The sequence below is a fragment of the Bos indicus x Bos taurus genome, chromosome 26 (genome assembly GCF_003369695.1).
Source record: "Bos indicus x Bos taurus breed Angus x Brahman F1 hybrid chromosome 26, Bos_hybrid_MaternalHap_v2.0, whole genome shotgun sequence".
Taxonomy (NCBI): Eukaryota; Metazoa; Chordata; class Mammalia; order Artiodactyla; family Bovidae; genus Bos; species Bos indicus x Bos taurus.
Genome location: NC_040101.1, coordinates 46,009,377 through 46,036,889, shown reverse-complemented (window position 1 = coordinate 46,036,889; position 27,513 = coordinate 46,009,377). Strand labels below are relative to the sequence as shown.

The 27,513-nt window shown below is 35.6% G+C and overlaps 1 protein-coding gene and 1 non-coding gene across 9 annotated transcripts in view; one reads left to right on the top strand and one right to left on the bottom strand.

Moving 5' to 3' along the window:
* Nucleotides 1-27,513, top strand: part of PCDH15 (protocadherin related 15) — a 1,046,857-nt gene that overhangs the window by 775,604 nt on the left and 243,740 nt on the right. For all 8 annotated transcript variants that reach the window (XM_027528919.1, XM_027528921.1, XM_027528918.1 and 5 more), the window contains 2 exons: nt 19,495-19,800; nt 23,379-23,603. In XM_027528919.1, the coding sequence (XP_027384720.1) occupies nt 19,495-19,800; nt 23,379-23,603 (531 nt within the window). The remainder of the gene's footprint in view (nt 1-19,494; nt 19,801-23,378; nt 23,604-27,513) is intronic.
* LOC113884709 lies at nt 271-389 on the bottom strand. Its single transcript, XR_003508983.1, has one exon. It is a non-coding gene; the product is annotated as a 5S ribosomal RNA (ribosomal RNA).

The following is a 27,513-nucleotide window of genomic DNA, read 5'->3' as shown; positions in this document are numbered from 1 at the left end:
AGAGAACCTGTGTCCCCTGTGTTAGAAGGAAGTCTTAGCTACTGGACTACTAGAGGAGTCCCACAAGTTTAATATTCTTTCAACTGTACTATACTAAGATAAAAATTTAAACCTTGTAAGAATGTTATGATCAGAATACTGTTTCTCAAGTAACAAAAAGACAACATTTACAAATGCTTCTGATGGTAAAGTAAATAATAACTTCTGTCTCTTCTTGAAGAGTTAGATTCTCTTTCACATTTATTTTTATTTTTATTTTTATTTTTTTTAAGCCTACAGCACCCGGTATTCCCAGGCTGTCTCCCATCCAAGTACTAACCAGGCCCGACCTTGCTTAGCTTCCGAGATCAGACGAGATCGGGCGCGTTCAGGGTGGTATGGCCGTAGACCCTCTTTCACATTTAAAAGGAGGAAAATCTATCAATATGTTTTTCTACTTAATTATATGTTGCCTTGATATACTTCCAAATTTAGTTGAATGGCTATGATCGCTTCTATCTTTCATTCATCCAATCCTTGAATGAATATTTATAAAGTGTCTATTATGCACAGAGCACTGGACTCACAGATCTGGAAGAAACAGAGAGGTCCTCATTGTCATGAATCTAACAGCACAGTAAAGTGCCAGCCATTAAGTCCATAAACACACCGTTAGATAAGAAAGTAAAAAATTGTCATGCACATTGTGAGGGGAGAGAGTGAGTACTCTGAGTGTATCGTCCTATGTACTGGGAGGCTCTGGAAAGTTTCCTGTAAGGGAAAGCTATGTAAACTGGGAACTGGAGGATAAGTAAACTACTGTGGAAGACTAAGCAAAAGAAAATGCAAAATCTAAAATGGAAAAAAATTAGCTTGGCTTAACTGAATAGCTAGCTAACTAAATAACTCAGTAAGAAATGAGGATAGCAATGAGATAATGTGTATTGACCTTTTTCCCCTAGAAGATTGGGACGTGAAGGAATTGCAGCAAGAGAACAGATATAGTAGGACGTGGTTATTTTTTACTTCTTCATTCACTTTTTTTTTGGGGGGGGGGGTGATAAAAGAGAGACTAATGGAAATAGGCTCAATAAGAAGAATGTGGAAGATGCTGAACAAAGAAGCAACACAGTCCCAAGAGCATAGCCCCTGAGAATGTAGGAGGGTGTTGAATACTTTGATGGAAATTCTCCTCAGTTTTAGTACCAGGAGAATGGAAAAGACAGGGATAGATGTTGGGAGGTTTATAGATTTATTTTGAAATGATTACCTCCATGTCTCAAAATACTGAAATTCATAGCTATGGGTACATTGAATATTGTATTTCCCAGGATTTCATGCAAATTTCATTGCCTTTATGGAATTTTTCCCCCCTCTGGTACCACTCCAGATTAGATTGAGGCAGAGAAAGGAATAACATGAGGGGAACCACTGACAATTTTCTATAACCTAGCTTTTTATTCTCTCATTGGATGTATTTAAATTCAGATGTACTATGTAATAATAATCTTAAAGGCATGGGTTTCTGTGATATGGCTCTTAATTTCCATAATACAAATAAGTAAACTGTTTCAGAGTGAATTCTAAAATGTTTCCAAGTTATCTTACTGCTTATCTCTGGACTCCAATCTATCATACGATTAAAATAATTTATGATGCTGCACCAATTATAACAGCTTCCTTCCTTGAACAAAGATCACAAGCAGACAGTATATTAATGTCCTAAACTCAAATCCATATTCTCTCATATGCCAAGTATAAGAACCTGAAAAAGTTTCTTAGCTTTTTTGCAGTATTCTCACCTGTAAAATAAGTACAATAATAACTATCTTGTTGGATTTTTGTAAGAACTAAAAGATAGAAAAAATGTAAAGCTAACCATATCCAGGAGAATTCTCTTAAGGAGAATTAAACATAAAAATGAAAATATGAACCGCATCTCTGAGTATAAAGATAGAAATAGATCATTATTAGCTTGGATCAGGACAATCATAGCTCTGGAACTGATTATTTTATTTGAAGGCAATGAACAATTGGTGGCTCAGATGGTAAACAATCTGCCTGCAATTGGTTCAATCCCTGGGCTGGGAAGATACCCTGCAGAAGGGACTGGCTACCCACTCCAGTACTCTTGCCTGGAGAATTCTAAGGACAGAGGAGCCTGGCAGGCTACACATCATGGGGTCGCAAAGAGTCAGACATGATTGAGTGACTAACACACACATATGCTTTATTATATTCTGTTAAACAAGGAGTTTTTAATCTAATGAAGACAGTACAGATATTGGCTTGTGTTGGAGACTGAGATGCACTACTCAGGTTCCCCTTCAAGAAAAGACATTCTGACTTCTGAAAGTGATGTAAGAAGATGTCCTTCAGCTGCCAGACACTTCCCAGAATATTTCAGTTTGCACAGAGAAGGGTCACACCTTTCTCACTGTAGCCCACTGACTGATGGCCAAGTGCAAAAACCTTCTCATTTTGACCCAATCTGGAATAACTCAAACATGCAGCGCCAATTCCAGAGCTCCTTCTGGAATTGGCCAAAACTGTTGTTGATCCTGTACAGTTAGATTTTTCTCTTAATACAATCCTGCTTCTGTCTCTGCTTTTCACATGCATGGATCTGATCTGATTCCTGTCCCACTGTCTCCTTCACAGGGAGGCCAGTTTGCAAGCAAAACCCTTATATAGCACAATATTTTCCCTCAAGCCATGAAAGAATCAAAGATAGGAGGCTTTTTTGGTAATTTTTAATCTAGATTTAGTCTACAAAATAAATAAATAAAGGCAGGCAATATTTCTTTGGCTTGTTTTCTCCCTATTCAGTTTATGATATCTCAGAAGGATTCGTTCCTTGGGATTCTGAAACCCAGGCCTGGAAATATTCCCTGTAGGTATCATAACTCATGATGTGGATATACAGAAAATATAGTCTCTTTTTCACTGTCACATTCCTTCTACCTCAACATTTTTATAGAGAGTTCTTCTGAGCCTACAGTCTTCTCTAATGGTTTTACGACTCTTCGGTATCATACTTATCCAAGTCTGCACAGACAGATTTTGTCAAAATCAATCAGTCTTTATGAAAGTAGCAAGAATAATGCTTCCTCTGGGCAAACCAAATCAAAGTGTTCGCACCTGTCATGTTGGAGGGTAGTTTCAGTCTCCAAGTCTTTAGATTTTAAGTTTGAAAAAAGTCAATAACTTTCTTCTTTATTATCTACAAAGATTCTTGGTAGATATAGAGTTTCGATTTCTCAGAATAATATGCTTCATTTTAACTCCTGATTTATATCTGTTTTTTTTAATATAAGACTCCACTTCTTTTATTGACTAGACCACTTCTAACCATCAAAAGAATTTAATAGAATAAATGCCATTGTATTAAGGGAAATTTTATGCTAGACTGGGCAATAAGAAAATTTCACTTTTGAGGATGTGCTAACAATTTAAAAATGTATATCCAAAATAAGTTTTGAGTAAGCTCCGGGAGTTGGTGTTGGGCAGGGAAGCCTGGAGTGCTGCAGACCATGGGGTCACAAAGAGTCGGACACAACTGAGCGACTGAACTGAACTCAAGAGAAGCTTTTTCCCCACTATATATATATTTTTTTAATTTCCCATTGGGCTTATTTTGTCTCACTTAACCAGAAAAACTTTAAAAATGTTGATAAAATATCTGGATCTTTTATAAATCTATAACTTTAAAAAAATCTATGCATATTTCTAACGTTAAGGTGAATAGCAGTGCCATTTTGCACCAGAATTTAAGGAAACAAACAAAAAGCACCTTGCAGAATGCCTGCCTTGTGATGATCATCCTAAAATAGTGACCACCTGTTTACACAGTCAGTGACATACGTAGGGATGTACTCTGAAAGTGAATTGGAAGGAAATCAACTAAAAAAGGAAGAGCAAGCAGAATATAAATTCAAAATTACTGATTTGAAAGAAAATTCTACATTTTTGACATCTCAGTTCTTTTCCCAGGCCCATGAATCAGACCTCGGGAGTAAAAATGGAATGATAAGTTACTTCTTCCAATTAATTTTATTTCACTAATTTAAAGGAATATGTTAGACAGAACAGTAAATGTAATCTTCTGTTACTTCAGTGCATTGTTGGCACAGGAATGAATATAAAACATGTATTTCCAGGTCAACCAATTTGATGACATCTCAGATTGGGGCAATGGAATGTAACTAAAAACTGTTACATTTTAAGCTCACCTCAAGGGATAAGGGCTGATAGGATAAAACCAAAAGTTCAAAATCTGTATCTTTCTCTACCTCAGTGACTTTATCAAGGTCGGTGACTATGATAAGATTGCAATAATATGTTTAAAATGGAGAAAGCCCTTTTAATTTTATGGTTGTCATTTGGGAAGCAGTATGTGCTTATATCAAACCCAAAGTATTATTCACAGTATTTGAGCTCTAGGAGATACTTTTCTCTTATTTTGGAGAAGGAAATGGCAACCCACTCCAGTATTCTTGCCTGGATAATTCCATGAACAGAGGAGTCTAGCAGGCTAGAGGCCATGGGATCCCAAAGAGTCAGACATGACTGTGAGACTAACACTTTCTCTTATTAAATGGATGTCATATTGGCCAAAGGCCTTGTTCATTTCTTTTGTCTTAGATATGTATCTGATAATATAATATTTGAATATTCTCCATAAAATACAATAATGGAGAATTTCACAGAAAATTCAACTGGCTGTCACATTTTTTTCCCACTTTTCAGTTACAATTTTCTTCTGCCATTGATACAAGCAAATAATTTGTGAGACCTATAACAGGAAATGTTCTGTGATAGATAGAAGGACAATACTTAGGGGATAGATTATTCTTAGCTCTTTAGAGAAATATATGTGAATGCTTCTGTTTAATATAAAAGAATATTGTGCAAAAATAAAATTAAAATTTGGGATTAGCAGGGAGGATGATCTGATAAGCAAGTATCACATCTTTAATAAGCATAGAGGAAACTGTTTAAAATTTACAAAAAAGAAAATAATAGTGTCAGAACTTGACAGACAAGGTGAGCACAACTATATGAGAAATGCCTGAGTCAAGCAGAATATATAAAATGCAATCTATGACAATAATAGTTTTCTCTTACTTCATACTTAAAAACTGATGACTGTTGACTACTGCTCTAGAGATGCCCTGAAAGAGTTATCCTGCATGAGAATTTGGACAAATGTTTTAGAAAGGTGTTTTAGAAACACCCATTATAATGAGTGTTGAGGAATAATGTTTACACTACAGTGTTTATTTATGCTATATTGGGAAGTTAGAGAAGACTTTCTTTTGACTATTCAGTATTAACTGGGACATATTACTCCCCAAATGGAAAAAAATCAGTTTTTGAGAGGCAAAAATATATTATTTATATATAAAACACAGATAAACATATACATAAACAGATATATAATAAATTTGTGGTAATAAAATTTCACTGAAGAAACTAGGAAGAAAAAAAATATCTAAAAGTCCTCTTTAAGTGGGTTATAGTGAAAAAAGTTTAAGCAACAATGGAACAGAGTATTAGAAAATAAAACTATTTAATTCCACGAAAAATGGAAGGTATACTAGAACACTGTTAAACTGAACTGAAAACAAATTTTCTTATAGGATTCTAGCTGACTTGAAGTAAAAGAAAGCAGTAAAACAAAAGCATAAGGACAAAATTCTGGAATAAACAATTATTGATGTGATTACTCAATTCACATATCAAAAGGAATGCTTGTGTTTTCCTTTTTTAAAAAAAGAGTATACATACTACATGAAAGTTTATTTTGTTCATGTGATTGAGTGCTTGGGGAAGGAATGATATGTTAACGGCGGCATCATGGAAATAGCTTCAGATGAAATACTTGCAGAAAACGTGTATCTACTGTCTGTCAACACAAAGAACCTGCATGGCTCAGATATGAACAAGCCAGCCTGCTCTGAAAAAACTCTTAATTTCATGAAGGCCGTAAAAAACGTAATAACACCTTCAGTAAAGGAGCAGTGCGCTATAGGAGCATAGTGATAAGACTTTTAGATGTTTCTGAGTGTAGTGACAGGTGGGCTGAAGAATAACCAGTTTGTGAAGTAGGGGGAGGACTTCAAGCTAGAAAAAGCAGGGAACAGACAGCATAGTTAGTTTGGCAGAATACACTTAGATTTAGGGTTTAGAACATGTTTGTCCATAGAAAAGATATGGGACTGAAGATGTTGGAGAAGTAAAGTAAGAGGAGCTGAGGAAACACAAAATGCAATTTTAATTTTATGTGACCTTGCACCATCAATGAAATGATGTTATATTGGACTGCAAGGAGATCCAACCAGTCCATTCTAGAGATCAGTCCTGGGTGTTCTTTGGAAGGAATGATGCTAAAGCTGAAACTCCAGTACTTTGGCCACCTCATGTGAAGAGTTGACTCACTGGAAAAGACTCTGATGCTGGGAGGGATTGGGGGCAGGAGGAGAAGGGGACGACAGAGGATGAGATGGCTGGATGGCATCACTGACTCGATGGACATGAGTCTGAGTGAACTCTGGGAGTTGGTGATGGACAGGGAGGCCTGGCGTGCTGCGATTCATGGGGTCACAAAGAGTCAGACACGACTGAGCGACTGAACTGAACTGAACCAAACACCAAACCCACAGTACAAATTTATCAATTGCAAATAAGTAGGCTGCTACCGCTACTGCTACTGCTAAGTCATTTCAGTCGTGTCTGACTCTGTGCGACCCCATAGATGGCAGCCCACCAAGCTTCCCCGTCCCTGGGATTCTCCAGGCAAGAACACTGGAGTGGATTGCCATTTCCTTCTCCAATGCATGAAAGTGAAAAGTGAAAGTGAAGTCGCTTAGTCCTACCGACTCTTAGCGACCCCATGGACTGCAGCCTACCAGGCTCCTCCATCCATGGGATTTTCCAGGCAAGAGTACTGGAGTGGGGTGCCATTGCCTTCTCCAAATAAGTAGGCTAGGAAAATATAAAAATCACTGAATGAGTCATCCCAAGTTTTCCCATGCCCTTCTAGTATAATAGGGGATATATAATATATATATATATATTATATATAAAATAAATAATATACTTATTATATATAAATAATATATGCAAAGATATATATATATATCTTCTAGTATAATAAGGGATATATATTGGGGTATATATAATAATATTTGATAGAACATACATGTAAAATAGATAAATATGAATTATATATATATATGATGAATGCACATGTAAAAACTTGTAGTACAGGGCTACATGGCTTTTTCCTAATACTTACTTAGTAAACCACTAGGAGTTAATTTACATTCAAACATTAAGAGAACTTTAGACTATGTTGTAACAGCTTAAACTGGTTTGCTTAATTTGACACTTAATTTATTTCATTAAGTATAACCGAAATCAAGGAAGGCATGTTATTTGCATGTACTTGCTATCTAGAGCTTTTGCTTCCCTTCCTTATTCCTATCCTTGCACCAACTTCCCACTTCTCATGTTGCTGCTGCTGCTAAGTCACTTCAGTCGTGTCCAACTCTGTGCGACCCCATAGATGGCAGCCCACCAGGCTCCCCCGTCCCTGGGATTCTCCAGGCGAGAACACTGGAGTGGGTTGCCATTTCCTTCTCCAATGCATGAAAGTGAAAAATGAACGTGAAGATGCTCAGTCGTGTCCGACTCTTAGCGACCCCATGGACTGCAGCCCACCAGGCTCCTCCGTCCATGGGATTTTCCAGGCAAGAGTACTGGAGTGGGGTGCCATTGCCTTCTCCACCCACTTCTCATACATTGTCACAATTTCTGTTACCAAATATTTCACAGGTTTTTTTTTTCCCTATTAATGCCTCTTATTATGTAAAAATGGATGAACATGACTTTTAGGCCTAATATTTAATTGCACAACATAGAGGTATAGAAAGTAGTTTGTGCTGAGTGCAAAAGGGATCAGAAGGCTGGATGGAAAGAAGAGGTTCCCAGAAAGAAGCTGAGTGAAACTGGAGGTATGTTTTGAAGAATTAAATAGGATTTAAAAACAAATGCCTAGAAGTGAAAGTAAGAGGGAGCATTGTGTGTTTGAAGGACAACAAGGCAGGTAGACTGGTTTTTTGGCTCTGCTGGACCTTTTTGTTGTGGTTCCTGGGCTTTCTATAGTGGCTTGAGGGAGTTTCTCTAGTTCTCTTAAACTAGAGCACACGGGGCAGCACACAGGGTTCTCTTGTGGAGCACAGACTCTACAGCATGTGGGCTCTCTACTTGTGGCGCATGGGCTCTCTAGTTGCAACCCGTGGGCCTAGTTGCCCCACAGCACATGGGCTCTTAGCTCCCCAACCAGGAATTGAACCTGCGTCTCCTACATTGAAAGGTAGATTTCTAACCACTGGACTACTAGACTCTACTATCGTTTCCAGGTTTTTGCTGCCCCACACTCCAAAAGGATGTTACTTCCCCATCTTATGACATCACCAATGATGATGTAAGATTTGTAGGTGATATGTTCCACATTGAAGCAGAAGCATTAAGAGCCGTGGCTTTATTATCTTTCCCCCGCCCTTGGTCATATGGATGTACATATGTATGTGTGCATGCTCAGTCATGTCTGACTCTTGCAACCCCATGGTCTGTAGCCCATCAGGCTCCTCTGTCCATGGAAATTTCCAGGCAAGAATGCTGCAGTGGGTGTCCATTTACTTCTTCAGGGGCTCTTTCCAACCCAGGGATCAAACCTGCATGTCCTGCCTTGGCAGGCAGATTCTTTACCACTGCAACCTGGGAAGCCCAGTCACATGAGTGACATGTTCCAATAAAGCCTGCTCCTTCAGACTCCTTCCTTGAGTAAAGACAGAAGAGCTACATGGAATCCATGGTAGATACTGCATGGATGAGAAATAAACATCAGTGAGAGCAAACCGCTGAGATTTTGGAGTTATTTAAGAGCTGTCTGACATAATAAATAAACTCTTTTGATTAAAACATAGAGTTTACATCAGAGAGTTAGTTCTGAGAGGTTAGTGTATAAGTATAGGTTAGAAAAAGATCACATAGAGCCTTCAATGTTATAATAAAATGTAATTTATTATGTAAACTAGAAATGATTGTTTTGGCTATTATTAGTGAATTCAACAAAATTTTCATTTAAGGCACATACTGCTTCATAAGAAGCAGTCCTCATGAAGTATTTATTCAGCAAATATTCACGGAACCTTAATACAGAAAAGGCATTAGAAGTTAAACTGGGAGCAATGCATTTTTCGTGTCCTCAATTTGCAGGAAGTATAGTGTAGAAGAGAAGCAGGTGAGCAAGCAGCTACATTATATTGTTGAACTAAATAAAAACAAAATGGCAAGGAGTGTTAGTGGAAGGACAATGTCTTGATTTGGGGAAACCAGGAAAGGCATCCTAGAAAAATGTCCAAGCCAGGAAAGACAGTTTAGTAGAGGTTTGCTCCTTGGTAGAATAGAAAGAATTTAAGATCACTAAAAAAATACGTAGCTTTGGAGAAAAATACGGGCAGCTGTCAAAACTTTTATGCGGGGAAATACTGTTTACTGAGTTCTCTGGGTAGAATTTATCTTTCAGATTTGGAAGGATGGTCTGAGTAGTTATAACAAGTTAAGAAATGTTTAGTGTGAAATAATTCTTAGATCCCTTTCAGCTCTCACTATAATGATTTTAAGAGCCTCACAACTTATGATCAGTTCCTGACCACTCACCTGTTGACATACATTTGTTTCCCAACCCATGATGAAAGTACTTTAAAATGCAAGTGGAAGTTACCTTCTCTTCTGCTTTCAAATGTTATACATTTTTGATTTTTCAAAAATTCAGTATTTTTCTCAGTCCAGATGTAGCAAACATTTCTCAATGTGACAATATCCATAAAAATATCAGGTGTAATTTTTCATAGAAATTTCTCTATCATATGTCTAATACTACCTGAATTTACACCTCAAATGTCTTAAATCTTCATTATTGTTTCTTGTAATAACTAAAGTGCTCTTTCCTTTTTGTTGTATATCATTTCATCATACAAGCTTTCCTCATATTTTTATTTGTTACACTAAAAACACAACATGGACAGGTTTTAAGATTTTTCACATATTATTTCTATAATTAATACAGGCACCCCAATTCTCAGATCTTGACAAAAACAAAGTAATGGAACTTAATAGACACACTGCTCCTCCTGCTGTTGAAGCTTAATCACTTCAATCGTGTCCGATTCTGTGTGACCCTATGGACTGTAACCAACCAGGCTTCTCTGTCCATGGTATTCTCCAGGCAAAAATACTGGAGTAGGTTGCCATTTCCTTCTACAGGGGATCTTTCCAACCCTGGGATCGAACCCAGGTCTCCTGCATTACACACTGTAGGCAGATTTTTTACTGTAGAGCCACAAAAGAGGCCAATAGACTTACTGCCAGGTTAAATGTGATCTTAAGGAAAATGAAGTGTATATATAAACCAAATAAAATTAGACTAATTTATTCTATTTTTTTTAATTTTAAGAACTTTATACAAAAAATGAGCTTTTTAATAGCTTCTAATTAGATGTTGAAAACCTCAGTAAACATACCTAATTTTTAACTGATTACTTAATGTGATCTAAGCATGCTATTAAATTAGTTCAATCCTCATAGTAGGTAGTTAAGTAAATACTATCATCATACTTTTACAAATGAAGTATGGAAGCTTAAAGTGACTGACTTACCCAAGGACATAGAATTAGTATGGGAAAGAGCTGGGCTTTTAACCTAGTGCTTAAGCCCTTAAGCAATCTCTAGTTTACATATGGGTTTTCTAGACTCCTAAGGATTAAATATGTGACAGTTACAGTATTAAAAACAAAAACAAAAAAAAAAAAACTACTCTCGTTATATTTTTAGTGATTTGAGCTCATGTACACTTGTTACCTTATAGCCAGTAAGTCTATTTGCCATTGTTCAATAATGAATAGGTATGGAAAGAGGGAATATTTGCCAGTATCATGAGTCAGTAAATTGCTTTTCCCCTTTTACACTGATAATCACATCCCTTGAAATAACTCAGCTTCTTTAAAGAAATAAAGATAACAACCATTTTATGTCTTTTTGAAGTTGACAGATAATTTTAAAAATGTACTTCCATTAGTAATGTCATTAAGGATGCACTGCCCAACTTCTTCTGACCTCCCTGCTCAACAACTTTTATGGCTCCCACTTCAAAGTGAGAGAGGAGTGCACAGACTCAAAAATTGCTGTGAAGGACAAGCAAAAACTAGAGTGAAGCTCCCTCTCAGTTTTGCACTGGGCTGATAAGGTGCTACATGGCAGTTCACACCTTTCTCATAGCTATATTTTCTGTTTGTCCTCAAAGTTCTTTATATAGACCTGAATTTTATGAAAATAAACAGAAATCATTTATCTAAATAATCCAAATGGGTATGAATATAAAACATTTTGAATAAGAATGAATCATTGAAAATGCATAAGTAATCTACGCAGGGAGTTTTCAATGGAAGGAGGGCAGGCCTCATGCTCTCCTTTAAGGTCTTGTCCCAGTATATTCTACCCATAAAGGCATGCTTTTACATCTCTACAGAATTTGTAATTCTTGGTGTAGGTATCCCAGTAATGGGTTTCCACCTTTATCGATCAGAAAGCATATATAATAGACTTCTCTAAAATATAATTAGGCAGCAAAAGGCGTAGATATAATGTGTAAGAAATATATTTTCCAGCTTCCTTTTAAAATGATGTACTATAAAATAGTATAGTCAATAAAAGCCCTTGTGCATGATGTGTTGTCCTTATTAAGCAATTATTTGGCTGACTGCAATGTTAACTGGCTGACTCAACTTTGACTTCAGTGATTAAGGCTATTCACAAGTTTTCCTAGCATACGTTCACAGTTTTGTCCAGTGAAATCTTTATTTGACTACAGACAATCAGCCGATGTCCCAGCAATGTGCATGCACAGATAAGTAGCCGCAAATCAGGTCCCATAGGAAGGTGTATATTACAAAATGTGTTAACCATGGAGAGATGATTAAAAAGTTGCAGCTATTACTGTTTATTGCTTTGATGTAGTACAAGATGAAGAGAGATGTGTGATATTTCTTGTTAACAATTTTAATTAACTTTTAATTGATTTCTAGGAAGATGAATGGTTTCATTATAGCATCACACATTGAGTTCCTTGGTTAGATTTAAACATCAATGCAGACTTCTTGACAATATTGCTGATAATAGGGAATTTTATGTTTGGTTACCTTTTCTAACATCTACATACTCATCTATAATAGTAAATAAATGAAACTACTTAGCTTAGCCATCCATATTATTTAACTTCCATGACCTTATTTATGCTTCTCAATTAGTTAGGAGTCAGAAAAGGAAGCAAATAATTCTGCATTTTATAAGTGTTCAAGTTCCTTTACCTCTATTAGATGTGTTACTCAGTTACTTTAAATTTTTTAGAGCATTTTCTTATTGACTGTTGGTCTTCTATATCATGAGCATAAAATATACTTCTTTTTATAGAAACTAGTCCTTCAGTGAGTTAAGTTGTAAATGTGGGTCAGAATGTGTGTGTATGTGTGCTTGACTTTGAATGTTATTATTAACATTTTATACATAAGCTGATGAAATTATAAAGTCCTATTAATAAAAATGCTTCATCTAATATTTATTTTTAGTATCCTTATTGAATATGTGTTAGATATTTTCTCTCAACAAATTATCCCACTATAAGATAAGGATTTCTGCAAATTTGAAAAATTCAATAAAGAGTTATGAGATGTGCTTCTCTTCTCAAAGGAGTTACGGTTGTGGGGAATAGGTGTAAATAATAAGTAATGTGAAGAAGTATTTGTCAAGCCTAGAATTCTGATGTATAAAATGATCTATCTCTAAATACTAGACATTTTCATGGGAGACATTGAACTGGGGTTGGAATTTGAAGACTGGATTAAGGATTGGAATTTCAGAAGTGAATAAAGAATCATCATGGCAAGTCTTGAAGGAAATGTCAAAAAGTGTATTCTGAGTCTTAAGGAAATGTAGAAAATTGATTAGACTTGAGAAGAAAGTTTATACAGGACAGTAAATAGTAAGAGAAGACTGAAAATGTAGGTTGAAATTAACTCATGCATACGAGTCTGGCCTTCTTTCTGTAGTTCAGTCAACACGTTGAAAAGATTTCTGTTACTTGGGATTTTTAAATCTGGTACATACATTACTCCTCTTGAGAACTTTGCCTTCCTCATTGAAATATTAATGGCACATGAAAAGTTCAGAAGTAATGAAAACTTAAAAATTTTTCTTTAATCCCAATTTCCCTAATTTATTTATTTCAACAAAGACCTCCCTTGCTCTCTCCATCTCTCCTCACTTTTTCCCTTAGAAAAATCCTGGCATCAAGCTAACATTCCATGAAATGTAGCACCTAGAGTTAGTTTACCAAAGCCATAACAAAAATTCAATATTTTCTTCTCCATCCATGGCCTTCTGTATCAATTTAAGCCATTAAAAAATCTCTCTTTGAACCTCTTGAAAGCATATTTGTTTTATTATCTTTTATTTGCCATTTATTGTTTTATTGTGGACTCTATTAAGGACCCCAACATGGTAGAAAGTGGGAACCTCTAGTTCTATAAATTTAAGATGGTTATTTTCAAGTGATCAATCATGGGGAACAAACAGTATAAAGTGGAAATATTGTGTGAAAATATCATGGACAGATTATTAAAAAGAGGCCTTATTCCCAGTGTTACTCAGTGAATTACAACAGTATTTAATAAACTATATGTCCCTCAAGATGTTAGTAAGTATTTTTCTAAACAAATAACAACGAAAAAAATCTATGATTAAATTTGTTTGGAAACTGTGGTGTTGATATTTCCTGGGATTTGGAAGTATCAATAGATAACATCCTACACCTTTCCCAGGTTCAAAATAATTCAGAGAGAGACATGAAATTCTGGCAGATAGAATTCTCATATTGAGGGGGAAGAGGTTTAGTAATGAGAACCAAATAGGTTAGTAAATGCTACCCCCACAATTAAATTTAACTACACAGCCTCAGACAGAACTGAAATTGTAGGTCTTATTCTTAGGGAAAGAGCTCATAAGAGCAAAACAAGTAACTCATATGACATCCTTATAAACATCAGATGTTATGTTAAAAGAAGTCAGTGTGTTTACCCAATTCTTTCTATCAAATTCATCACTCATGAGTGAATAAGGGAGCAGAGAAAAGACGATTTTTTTTACTAAAATGTCTTTCCTCTTGGCAAGTTGAAGCCTGGAGACATTAAGCTACTATTCCACGATCCTTAATAAAAAAGGATCTTTCAATGCAACAGTTCTCTGAACATTGGAAAATTCACAAGGGAATATATGGTTAATGCACTGGCTTGGGAAATACCAACATGATGCAAGCACTGTAGGTGGTTCATTCTGAAATTAACTTTTTTTTTTTTTTTTAATCTCAGTCTCTTGTTAAAGCAAATTTCCTTTAACAATCTGCTAGCCCAGTGGTTTTCAAATATGAGTTGAATAATCAAATGTGAGGTCTTTTCCAAGTCATTTGTTACCAATGTAGGTACATATTTGCATGATTCTGATACTAGTTATTGGCTTATATTATCTATGGCAATGAAAATTCACTTAAATTTTTATATATTTTATTCAGTGGAACAGACCAATGGCTTTGCAACTAGATTACAGAGAATTATGCAATAACTATCATATATTTTATTCATATTGTAATTGATGATCTGTGCCACATTTGTGAATTTTATCTCTGACATGTGTAATGGTAGGAAAAGAGATTCAAAATTGCTATTCGATTTCACATCTTTTATTTTGTAGTTTTATAGGTATTACCTGATACTTAGCGGGAACACACCAAAGTTAATGATATCAGAAATATGTATAGTGGAAACACTGAAAGTAATAAAAAATTCTACAATGTAGCAATCGTTCTATATATCAAGGTCATTCTCTGTCTTAAACTACATAGGCCCTCTTTGTCATTCTACAAAATATTAAAAATACAAAGCCATTTACTTATCATCATACTCATTTAAGTCATAGCAAAATACTACTTTGTAATTTTTAAAAATGATTCTTTCCAGTTTAGACCTGGATTCAGAAGTTCTACCAAGGTAATCAGAGTCCCAGATGAAATTTTGATAATTCTACAGTCTTTGGTTTGGGATTCTTAATTAAAAGCACAGAGGTTGATAATGGAAGAGATATAAATCAAAGTAGAACCAAGCAACAGATGCATAATGATTAAATATATATTTTAAGAATTATATAGCTATGTATTAATAAGTAGCATAATATCATCTTCATTAAGCTGACTTAAAACTCAACATTCAAAAACCAAAGATCATGGCATCTAGTCCTGTCACTTCATGGCAAATAGATGGGGAAAAAATGGAAACAGTGACAGACTTCTTTTTCTTGGGCTCCAAAATCACTGCAGTTGGTGACTGCAGCTACAACATTCAAAAACACTTGCTCCTTGGAAGAAAAGCTATCACAAACCTAGACAGTGTATTAAAAATTAGAGAAATCACTTTTCCAACAAAAGTCTGTATAGTCAAAGCTATGGTTTTTTCAGTAGTCATGTGTGGATGTGAGAGTTGGACCATAAAGAAGACTAAGAGTCAAAGAATAGATGCTTTTGAACTGTGATGTTGGAGAAAACTCATGAAAATCATTTGGATAGCAAGGAGATCAAACCAGTCAATCCTAAAGGAAGTAAATCATGAATATTCATTGGAAGGACTGATGCCGAAGCTGAAGTTCCAATACTTTGGCCACTTGATGCAAAGAGCCAACTCATTGGACAAGACTGTGATGCTGGGAAAGATTGAAGACAGGAGGAGAAGGGAGCAACAGAGATGTCTGGATAGTATCATTGATTCAATGGACATGACTTTGAGCAAACTCTGGGAGATAGTGAAGGACAGGGAAGCCTGGTGTGCTGCAGTCCATGGGGTTGCAAAGAGTCGGACATGACTGACTGAACAATGAACAACAACAGTAATATCTTTATTTATATATGTTAATAAATGCAATTCATATGTGTATCCTAGAAATAAATATAGAATTTAAAAGTATCAAATATGATATAAGGTGATTCAGAGAAGACTGCTTTGATAAAGTGATGTTTAAATTGACTTTTGAAAGATGAGCAGGCATTAGCCTGGCAAATAATAGCAGAAGTCCCCACTAGGCAGAAGCTTTAGAGAAATTTGGGGGTTGGAGAGATTTGCATTATTCCAGAACATAGTGAAAGTAGCATTCAGTAGATGACGTCTTGACGATGTTAACTGTTTGAATGCTGCTGAACACAGTTGAAATCATTAAAGGATATTAAGAGAAATAATGTCATTTATCTTTTATAGAAGACCTCTCTGAAATGAAATAACAGAAAAAGAAAATAATTAACAAGTAATCTAGTAATCTAAGCCACAGTTGATGATAATTTGAAGCAAAGAAGTTAGGATTGAGATACTGTATAAAGGTGTAAACAGCATATTACAAATAGAATAGTAATTTTCTCTGTAAATTCCATGATATCTTGGACTTGTTATCTAATACACCATTGTAACTTGAAGCTGAGACTCATACATCATATTAAATATGCTTTTCTGAAATTATTGAATAAATGAAGCACAGAACATAGGAGGAGATCTCTGGAATATCCTCTTTGTTTTTATGTAATCTATTGGGTCAGTGGAAGAATCATTTACTGATATAAGGGAATTAGAGATGAAAAAGATTTGGGCAAGTGTTTAGTTAAGGACATGTTAAATTTTTGATTCTAGAGCAGACAGAATTATGATTCCCAACACATCCCATGTGTGAATATGTTACCTTACATAGCAAAAGAAATTTTGCAGATGTAATGAGGTTTAGGAACTTGAGATGGGAGGATTATCCTAGATATCCAGGTGGACCCACTGTAGTCATCAAAACTGTTGAACAGTGAACAAAGATGGTAGCAGGGTGGACCAGAGAGATAAAATAGAAGGAGAAATTCAGAAAGTGTGAGGGGAACTTAACCCACAGTTGCTAGCTTTGAAGATGGAAAAAGTGTACCATGAGCCAAGATCCAAGGTTTGTGGGTGGTCTTAGAAATTGGGAATAGTCCTTGCATGACAAGTAAAAAGGAAGTGGGGATCTCAGTCCTACAACCTCAAGGAACTGTATTCTGTCAATAACTGGAATGTGCAAAGAAATGTATCTTTGCCTATAACCTCCAGAAAGGAACACAGCCCTATGCATACCTTGATTTTAGCCAGATGAGACACTTGTTGAACTTCTGTTTTATAGAGCTATAAAATAATAAACTTAGATGTGTAAGTCCTAGCAGAGATATCAGTTCAGTAGCTGTAACAGTACGTACTTAACATCCCCTGTCCCTCCACACATATACATACACAGCCACATTAAGCAAATTGAATCATTCTATCAGAATAAATCTTCCAAATATTGGGATAGACAAAAACACACCTTGAGTGAGAATCATTTAAATTACATAAAACCCCCCATGGAAGAAAAGTCACTTAAATGTTTAATACTGTTGATTTAATGAACTAAGGCCTACTGATGTTACCAGGTTTTATTTTTCTATTTAATTAAGCACTGATTTAAGACAAAATAGAGTATTTTTTGTTGGGTTGTTCTTTTGTGGGGGAGTTGACAATATTGTTGTTTATTTGTATTCACTAAGATGACCAGCTTGACTAATTGATCAGTAATTTGTAAGACAAATTCTAGGAAAGATATAAAAGTAGAAGAAAATATGTGTATGTAAGCTCTTTGACTATTTTACAGTATTTTTGTCCTCTTCAGACATTCCTGCAGTTCCTCATCTTTTCTCAGGCTTCAAACTTCAGAAGTAATACCCTCCCAGGGACATTTGTGTTTTGATGAATCAGAGGGACAAATCCTGCTGGAAAGTCTGGCATTCATAGGGTGCACAGTTATAAATTTGACTTTCACATCCTGGGCTTTATCATTTCAAACAAGGCAAAAGTGTTCAGCAAACCCACCCCACTTGCTTCCCCAGTGTTTGTAAAGGTGGATGTACATCTGCTTATATTCTGTTCAAAATACATCATATTCCATCCTAGGCTTTATGAATATTAATTGATTTTTGTGTCCCTCGCTCATAATGCAGCCAAGTCTCTTGTTTTCCTTCCTTTCCTTACCAGCCATTTGGTGCATAGTTATATAACATTTTATGGTTTCCAAGATTTATTCCAATTTGTGTGAGGAACAATGAGATAGAGCTATGTAGTACAAAATGCACAGTATTTGATAATGAGATGTCATAATTTCTATTTCAATTAATTGAGTTTTAGATTATATTAATTCTCATAACACTCCTTTGAAGAATAGCCACTCAAAATTTACTTATTTTATTTAATGCAAAGTTATTTAATATGACTTAAAATTTCAATTGCAAAAGGCTTATTATTGCATCAACAATTCTACTATCATTTAGAGGTTGTATTCTAATATTTAAGAGCCCTTTGCAGTTGCTTTACAGTTACTAAACTTTCACTTCTGTTTGGGGTTTGGAGTATGTCTAGTTTTAAACCTCAGTTGCTTGCATTAATTTATTCTAACATGAATTAATCCCTCAAATATTTATTAAGTAATTTTATGTAGGCATTATACTAAGAATTGAGGCACAGATTGTTATTTCTTGTATGCTGCTGCTGCTGCTAAGTCGCTTCCGTCGTATCCGACTCTGTGCGACCCCATAGACGGCAGCCCACCAGGCTCCTCTGTCCATGGGATTCTCCAGGCAAGAACACTGGAGTGGGTTGCCATTTCCTCCTCCAATGCATGAAAGTGAAAAGTCAAAGTGAAGTCGCTCAGTCGTGTCCGTCTCCTAGCGACCCCATGGACTGCAGCCTACCAGGCTCCTCCGTCCATGGGATTTTCCATAACTCTAAGCAAATTATAAGCCACAGTTTTCTCATTTGTAGAATGGAACCAATGATATTTATTTATAAGAACGTTAGGAAAATTAAATGCAGTAATCTATATCTATCTATATATGGTGCTTCTATATGTATTATAGGTATATAATATATAGCTTGAATTAAAAAATATACAATCAAAAGCTATCACTCAATTATGTTTAAAACTTTTTTAAATTTTAGAGTTAAAAATCTATTAAATAAATGATAATACAGGAAAATTCAGTATTTATGTAATGTGAACTTTCTGTCATAATATAATATTGTTATTGCTACTGATACAAAATAATTTTATGCTCATTTAGAATTAAGAGTAGCATTAAACTATTATAAATTTCTTTTCATGTTCTAGACTTTTGTACCACATTATCATTATCTTTTTACTTTTCTCTCTAAAGAAAAAACAATATTTGGTTAGAAATATGCCATAGGTCTTTAACTGTCCCTTCTAAAAAATTATAACAGAGAGTACTATGTGAATTCCTCTGTTTTTAATTTTGTTTAGGCAGTAGATCCTGATGCTGGAATAAATGGCCAAGTGCACTACAGCTTGGGTAACTTCAACAATCTTTTTCGCATCACATCCAATGGAAGCATTTACACGGCCGTGAAGCTTAACAGAGAAGTCCGGGACTACTATGAACTTGTTGTTGTGGCAACTGATGGAGCAGTACATCCTCGTCATTCAACTCTTACTCTGGCCATCAAGGTTTTGGATATTGATGATAATAGTCCTGTGTTCACCAATTCAACATATACTGTCGTTGTTGAGGAGAACCTGCCAGCTGGGACCACTTTCCTTCAAATAGAGGTGTGTGAAAGAAGCAATTGTTTCATGAATTCTGTATAAAAATTGGTATTTGTATGGGTCTGCCAGACTTCAGTAAAATGCACACACACACACACACACACATGCAGTTAAATTTCAAATGAATGATAAGTAAATTTTAATATATGTATTTCTCAAATATTACATACTCTGTTTTATCTAACAAGCTTATTTTAGAGAGAGAAGGGAGAAAAGTTGCCATTGTAAGAAATTGAATAACACTTCTTAATAGACTTATTATCAATTCACAAAAGTAATGAATGTCAAATATTTATTATAACAATTGGCAATACATAATAATTCCTCACCTTGTACCTCCAAAGTTCCTCAGTATTAAATTTTTATGTGTATTATGTTACATTTATGTTTCTGCTCACACAAATGTCAAATAACTATTTACACACTGTCTGAATATACATGTATCCAGGAATGTACATATATACACATGTATTGTTGCTGCTTAGTCACTAAGTCATGTCTGACTTTTTGTGACCCCATGGACTATAGCCTGCCAGGCTCCTCTATTCATGAGATTTCTCACACAAGAATATTGGACTAGGTTGCTATTTCCTTCTCCAGGAATTCCTCCCAAACCAGGGATTGAACCCTTGTCTCTTTATTGACAGATATTTTCTTTACCACTGAGCCACCTAGGAAGCCGATATACATGCATACACCTATACAAATGTATAGAATCACCCTGTATCTTACAGAAATAGATCGCTATACTTACTATTTTGTAATATTTGTTCACTTTCTATACATAACTGGCATACTTCCAGAAGTCTGTTTCTCCTTTTTATTAGTGTCTTTATATCTAAGCTTCTGTCTTTTAGTTCTCCAATTATTACCAGAAACTCTGGATATTCAGATTCAGTAAGTTAGATTGGCCTAGAAGTCTCCATTTAAGCACCAACCCTTTAATTCTGACATAGGTGTTCTATGAAGTATATTTTAAAAATATAACTCTTTCTCAACCTGCAATCTACAACTTGAATTGTGTTAGCATGAATTTCAAAGCTTGTGTTTTTCCGTGACTCAATTTGATATATGTTTGTTTAGTTCAGTTCAGTTCAGTCTCAGTCGTGTCTGACTCTTTGCGACCCCATGGACTGTAGCCTGCCAGGCTCTGCAGTCCATGGGATTCTCCAGGCAAAATACTGGAGTGGGTTGCCATTTCCTCCTCCAGAGGATCTTGCTGACCCAGGGATTGAACCTGCATTTCTTATGCCTCCCACATTGGCAGGTGGGTTCTCTACCACTAATGCCATCTGGGAAGAAACATTACAACATTACTAAACCTATAAAAGGCAGATGCTGACCAGGGAGAAGGCTGTTATTTTTCCATGTATTCCTCTATTCATTCATTCAACAAGCTTACTGAATGCCAAGTCCTCTGCTAGAGGCCAAGGATTCAAACATCAACAAGACTTCTTGCCTTCATCAAATTTTCAGTCTAGTGTAGCAAGCATACTGCTGCTGCTGCTAAGTCACTTCAGTCGTGTCCGACTCTGTGCGACCCCATAGATGACAGCCCATCAGGCTCCCCGTCCCTGGAATTCTCCAGGCCAAGAATATTTGAGTGGGTTGTCATTTCCTTCTCCAATGCATGAAAGTGAAAAGTGAAAGTGAAGTCTCTCAGTCGTGCCCGACTCTTAGTGACCCCGTGGACTGCAGCCCACCAAGCTCCTCCATCTATGGGATTTTCCAGGCAAGAGTACTAGAGTGGGTTGCCATTGCCTTCTCCGAGAATGTTTTCTTGGGAAAGCTTATTTCTAAGTTGTGAACTGAGGAACAAATAAGAGTTGTTCAAGGGGGAAAAAGAATATTCAAGGCAGTGGAAAAACCTGCTCAAAATCCTGGAGGAGAGGAAAGAGTAAGGGCTTGGAAAATACATGTGTCTGCACCATGTTAAGAAGATTGGAGTTGATCCAAAGTGAAATGGAAAAGAAGAGTTTTTAGGTAGGAAGGTGACATCATAAAAGCTGTGCTTTAACAGTATCTTTCCCATTGTGATGTTGATAATTGTTTGGAGGAGGACAAGGCTGAAGTTCACTTAGGTGTTTGCTGTACTGCATATGCATTCTAGCAAAACCTGACCTTCCCCACTCTGTCTTTGCTCCATTCCATTTCCTACCAGTGTAGGAATATCTGATGTCTCCTGAGTGAAATAATCATCTATAAAGTTTCCATTGAAACCTGCTTTTTCCGTTGTTTTTGTCTGTTTGTTCTCTCTTTGTGTGTATATGTGTGTGTGTGTTTAGTTTTAATAACTGGGCAATTATTTTTTGGAAATGAGAACTTAAAAAAATATTGGAATATAGTTGATTTACAATGTCGTATTAGTTTCTGCTATACAGTAAAGTGAATCAGTTATACATACACATATATCCAACTCCTTCTCTGATTCTTTTCCCGTGTAGGTGATTACAGATATTGAGAAGAATTCCCAGTGCTATACAACAGGTCTTTATTAGTTATTTATTTTATATATAGTAGTGTATATATGTCAACCCCAATCTCCCAATTTACCCCTTCCCATCCTTTGCCAACTGGTAACAACTATAAGTTTGTTTGCTATATCCATGATTCTATTTCTATTTTGTAAATAAGCTCATTTGCACTGTTCTTTAAAAAATTCCACATATAAGAAGTATATGATATTTGTCTTTCTCTAACTCACTTCCCTCAGCATGACAATCTCTAGGTCCATACACATTTCTCTTTTATTTTGGCATTTTCTTTGAGAACCTCCTATCTGGAGGGTAGGTGTTTTGTCTTTATTCATCTTGTGAATATTTAGGATATTATTTTTCATTGTTATACAATTAACAGAGAATAATAAACAATCATTTACAACAATATTTACTTTTTGCTCTTTTTTATTTTAATTTTTTTTTAATTTAAACTTTTTATTTTGTATTGGGATATAGCTGATTAACAATGCTGTGATTCAGATGTTCAGTTTCAGGTGAACAGCAAAAGGACTCAGCCATAAATATACATGTATCCACCCTCCCCTAAACCCCCTCCCATCCAGGCTGGGCACATAACTGAGCAGAGCTGCATGTGCTATACAACAGGTCTTCATTGGTTATCCATATTAAATACAACAGTGTGCACTTGACCTTCCCAAAGTCCCTAACTTCCCCTTCCCCATGGCAACCGTAAGTTCACTTTCTAAGTTTGTGAGTCTCTTTCTGTTTTGTAAGTTCATTTGTATCATTTCTTTTTAGATTTCACATATAAGGGATGACAATATTTCTTTACTGTGGTATGATTTCGTTCATCAGTGATATTTCAGATAAAATAGATACAGTAACAAGACCAACAATGACAAAATCTCTTGAGTCTCGGTATTTGACTTGATCTCTTTCTTTCTCTCCCTCTCCCTCTATCTGGTAAATTACTTTAAAAACTACTTATCCCTGAAACATAACTTTTGATCATCATTCATTCCATGTTGTTCTAGGTCCTGACACATGACCTTCATCAGTCTTGCATTTCTTTATTTTGAAAATGGCAGTGATATAACCATTCTTCTTCTTAACGTGTTACAGGCCAAAGATGTTGACCTCGGAGCAAATGTGTCTTATCAGATAAGAAGTCCGGAAGTGAAGCACTTTTTTGCACTACATCCATTTACGGGAGAACTTTCCCTTTTAAGAAGTTTGGACTATGAGTCGTTTCCAGACCAGGAAGCAAGTATCACTTTTCTAGTGGAGGCCTTTGATATTTATGGAACAATGCCACCGGGCATTGCTACTGTCACAGTGATAGTGAAGGTAAGGGATGTAGATGACTTCCGGCTGCCTACTTTGTTTTCTCTACCTGTAGTTTCTGTTTTGTTTTGTATTTTTTTAATCCATACTGTTGTATAATATTTGGGGGCAGCAATCCATAATTATAAATGGTACCAAAACCAGAATATAAATTTTAAAATAGAAAGTGTTAACAAAGACTTGAGAAATAACTGAATTATTTAACCATTTATAAAAGATAAATTTGAAAGAATCACTAAATAAGAGCTCAAATACTGTTGCTCCCTAGGTCCACCATTAGCCCTGGGACTTCAATCAAGTCATAATTTCTCTAGACTACACAATAGTCCAAATTCCATTGCACCAGAGATAATAACTTCATCCAAACTCTTCAGTTTTAAATAATAAATAAAAAGAGTAAGAGTTCTAAGGCTCTCAGAGCTAGTTTGTTTAGCTTAGTTTGGAACCCAAGACTCTGCAGTGAAATAAGCTTTGGAATAAGATGGAACTGGCGTTAATTTATGGCTCAACACTTTTCAAGTTCTATGACCTTGGGAACTCTCTTAGACTCCCTAGGTTTACCATCTAATTTAATCAAATACCCTGCACCAACTGATTGCCTGGAAGGGTACATCATCCTCAACCTTTAGGGTTTCTTGTGATTTCTAAAGTATGGGTTTAAAATAAGACATGAGGAAAGATTTATTATTTCTCAAATATTAGTGTATATAAAGGTCATCTGAACTAAATAGTAAAATTTCATGTCCCTCTGCTCCTTCCCAGAAGAACACCTTTCTCAGAAGAGCATCTGAGGCATCAGTATATTGGAAATGTACATAGATGATTCTTACACAGTTTGTGTGAGTATCAGACGTTGAAAAATGTACTTCAGTTACAAATATACACACAAATGATCCTCAAATTGCTTTACTAAAGGTGTTAGTGTTTAAAAATGACTTCAAATGACCTTTATATCTTTGATGACATAAAAAAGTGCTTTTATAAACATGTTATGTATCTTTTTTTGGTCAGGGGAAAAATGTACATATTTGAAATTATGATATTCACTTATTTTCTCTGGTGCCTTCTCTCTCAAGTTAGATGTGGTTGATAATGGAGAGTTATAATCCATTATAAACTCTAGCTTGGTTGCTGTAATTTCAGCTTAGATATATTCACTTGCATTTTTTTTTTGATAGAAGTCTTTGGTATCAAAATGAGTCCAAAACTATCATCTGAACAAGCAGGATGTGCACTCAATAAGCCTCATTCTCTATTAGGGACTCACATCTCTTAAAATGTCTTCCACATTCTCTGACCACCCCTTTATTTTAATACATGGAATTCACTCCAGAAGTCAAAATCAGAAGGTGGGAATTGTTGTTCATTGATGGGCTCTTCTTTCTTCAGAAACAGAAGAGTATTGATATAATTTTTATTGCCTCAGTTGCTCTCTAATTTAGAGAAGTCAAACAATTTCATTGGTCAACATTTCCTTACTTATACAGAGTTCCTTCTGGATAATTGTACATTGAAAACAAAACAATATTTAATTCTAGACATTTTTCAGTGACACTTTGTTTCCTTATTCAAGGTTATTTAAACATGATCAAGTTTACTGAACATTTCTCCAAATTCAGACTGACATGTGCTTTCTTTTCACCTAATCACTCAGGATCAGATTATCACAAAGAGAATTGTAAAACTGTATTGTATACCATTGGGACCTATAGAAGTATCATACTTGTTTGTTTTGAAGAGAAGAGTGAAGTATATTTCTCATTTCCCTACAAATGTAAATCTTTCCCAAGCTTGCAAATTTTCTGCTATTGGTCTGTTTGCTTGCAGTACTGACAAGCTATTTAGTTGATAACATAATTGCATGGTATTTGCCAAGAGATATTTCTACACAAAATAGTTACCATGGGGAAACCATGTTGAAGTCATCTCTGAAAATGAGCAAAGACATAATTTCTTTTGTAAAGAAACGGGAAAAAAGAAAGATTCAGTATTTAATATCTAATCCATCAAATTCATTTAAGATTGGAGTGATAATGGAAAAAAATAAAAATTTATTTCAAAGGAAAAATATTTTCACAATAGAAGGAAAATTGAATTTTAACATAGACACCTGCAAAGAGCTTTCTTAGTGTCAAATTTCAAGGATCCAAAACAAAACTAATCATGATCATTTGAACAATATGTATATTTGTTACAAAGGCTTTGCAGAATATTGCTGAAACAAGGTCTTTTGGTTGTATATATATTGAATAAAAATTGAACCTGTGACCATAGTGAATTATAGGATATGGGTAAATCTCTGAAAAATAGGAATAAAATTCTAAATAGTTATAAACATAAAATCCAGAGAAAAACATGCCCTTACAAACTGAGTTATAATAATATAATATAGAAAATACATGGAAATAAAAAATCTGTTTTCTATAGTAAGCAAAAAGCTGAATACAAGCCAGAAAGGTTGAAATACTTAAATGTATATACAATTCTGGATAGCATTAAAAGAAATTTAAAGAACTTGTCCAGGATAAACAGATGACTTAAGTCATTTGCTGATTGTAGTTTTAGATAGAATGTCTTGCACACAAGTAGAAGAGAGAGTGAAGGAGATTCTTCTGTGAAGGGAAGAAACTGTATTCACCCCCGGTGTGTTTGCATATAAAAGATGGTACAGGTATGGGAGTAGGCAGGGATAGATGGAAGGACCAGACAAGAATGACCATCTACAAGAGCTGAAGTTATTAGGAAATTCAGTGAGTCTTGGAATATAAAGCTAACATGTTCATGTTTCAGAGTGATTTCTTCCTCTGAGAAGGAAAGAAATGTTCCTATCTCAAAATAATATAGGAGACAGACTTTGTTTTCTTGGGCTCCAAAATCACTGCAGACGGTGACTTCAGCCATGAAATTAAAAGATGCTTGCTCCTTGGAAGAAAATCTATGACCAACTAAACAGCATATTAGAAAGCAGAGACATTACTTTGCTGAAAAAGGTCTGTCTAGTCAAAGCTATGGTTTTTCCAGTAGTTATGTACAGATGTGAGAATTGCACTATAGAGAAAACTGAGCGCTGAAGAATTGAATTGTAGTGTTGAACTGTGGTGTCGAAGAAGACTCTTGAGAGTCCCTTGGACTTCAGGGAGATCAAACCAGTCAACCCTAAAGGAAATCAGTCCTGAATATTCATTGGAAGGACTGATGCTGAAGCTGAAGCTCCAGTACTTTGGCCACCTGATGTGAATAAATGACTTATTGAAAAAGACCCTGATGCTGGGAAAGATTGAAGACAGGAGGAGAAGGGGACGATAGAGGATGAAGTGGTTGGATGGCATCACTGACTCAATGGACATGAATTTGAGCAAGCTCCAGGAGATGGTGGTGGACAAGGAAGCCTGGCATGCTGCAGTCCATGGAGTTGCAAAGAGTAGGATATGAATGAGCAACTGAACCGACTGACAGGTGGCTCAGGGGTAAGGAATCTGCCTGCCAATGAAGGAGATGCAAGAGATGCTGGCTTGGGGCGATCCCTACTTCCTACCCTGGAGTAGGAAATGGAACCTACTCCAGTATTCTTGTCTGGGAAATTCCATGGACAGAGGAGCCTGGCAGGCTACAGTCCAGGATGTCGCACAATCAGACACAGCTAAGCACAGCACAGCACATAGTTGATTTGCAGCATTGTTAATTTTGGGTTGCAATTATATATATATAATTTTTCTAAATGATAATTTCTAAATTCATTATAGATTATTATAAGATACCAAATATAGTCCCTATGCTATACAGTAAATCCTTGTTGTTTATCTGTTTTATGTACAGTGGTGTTTATCTGTTAATTCCATGCTTCTAATTTATCCTTCTTCTTGCCTCCTTATTGGTCATTATTTTTTATGACCTTCTACTGTTCCTCTTGAGA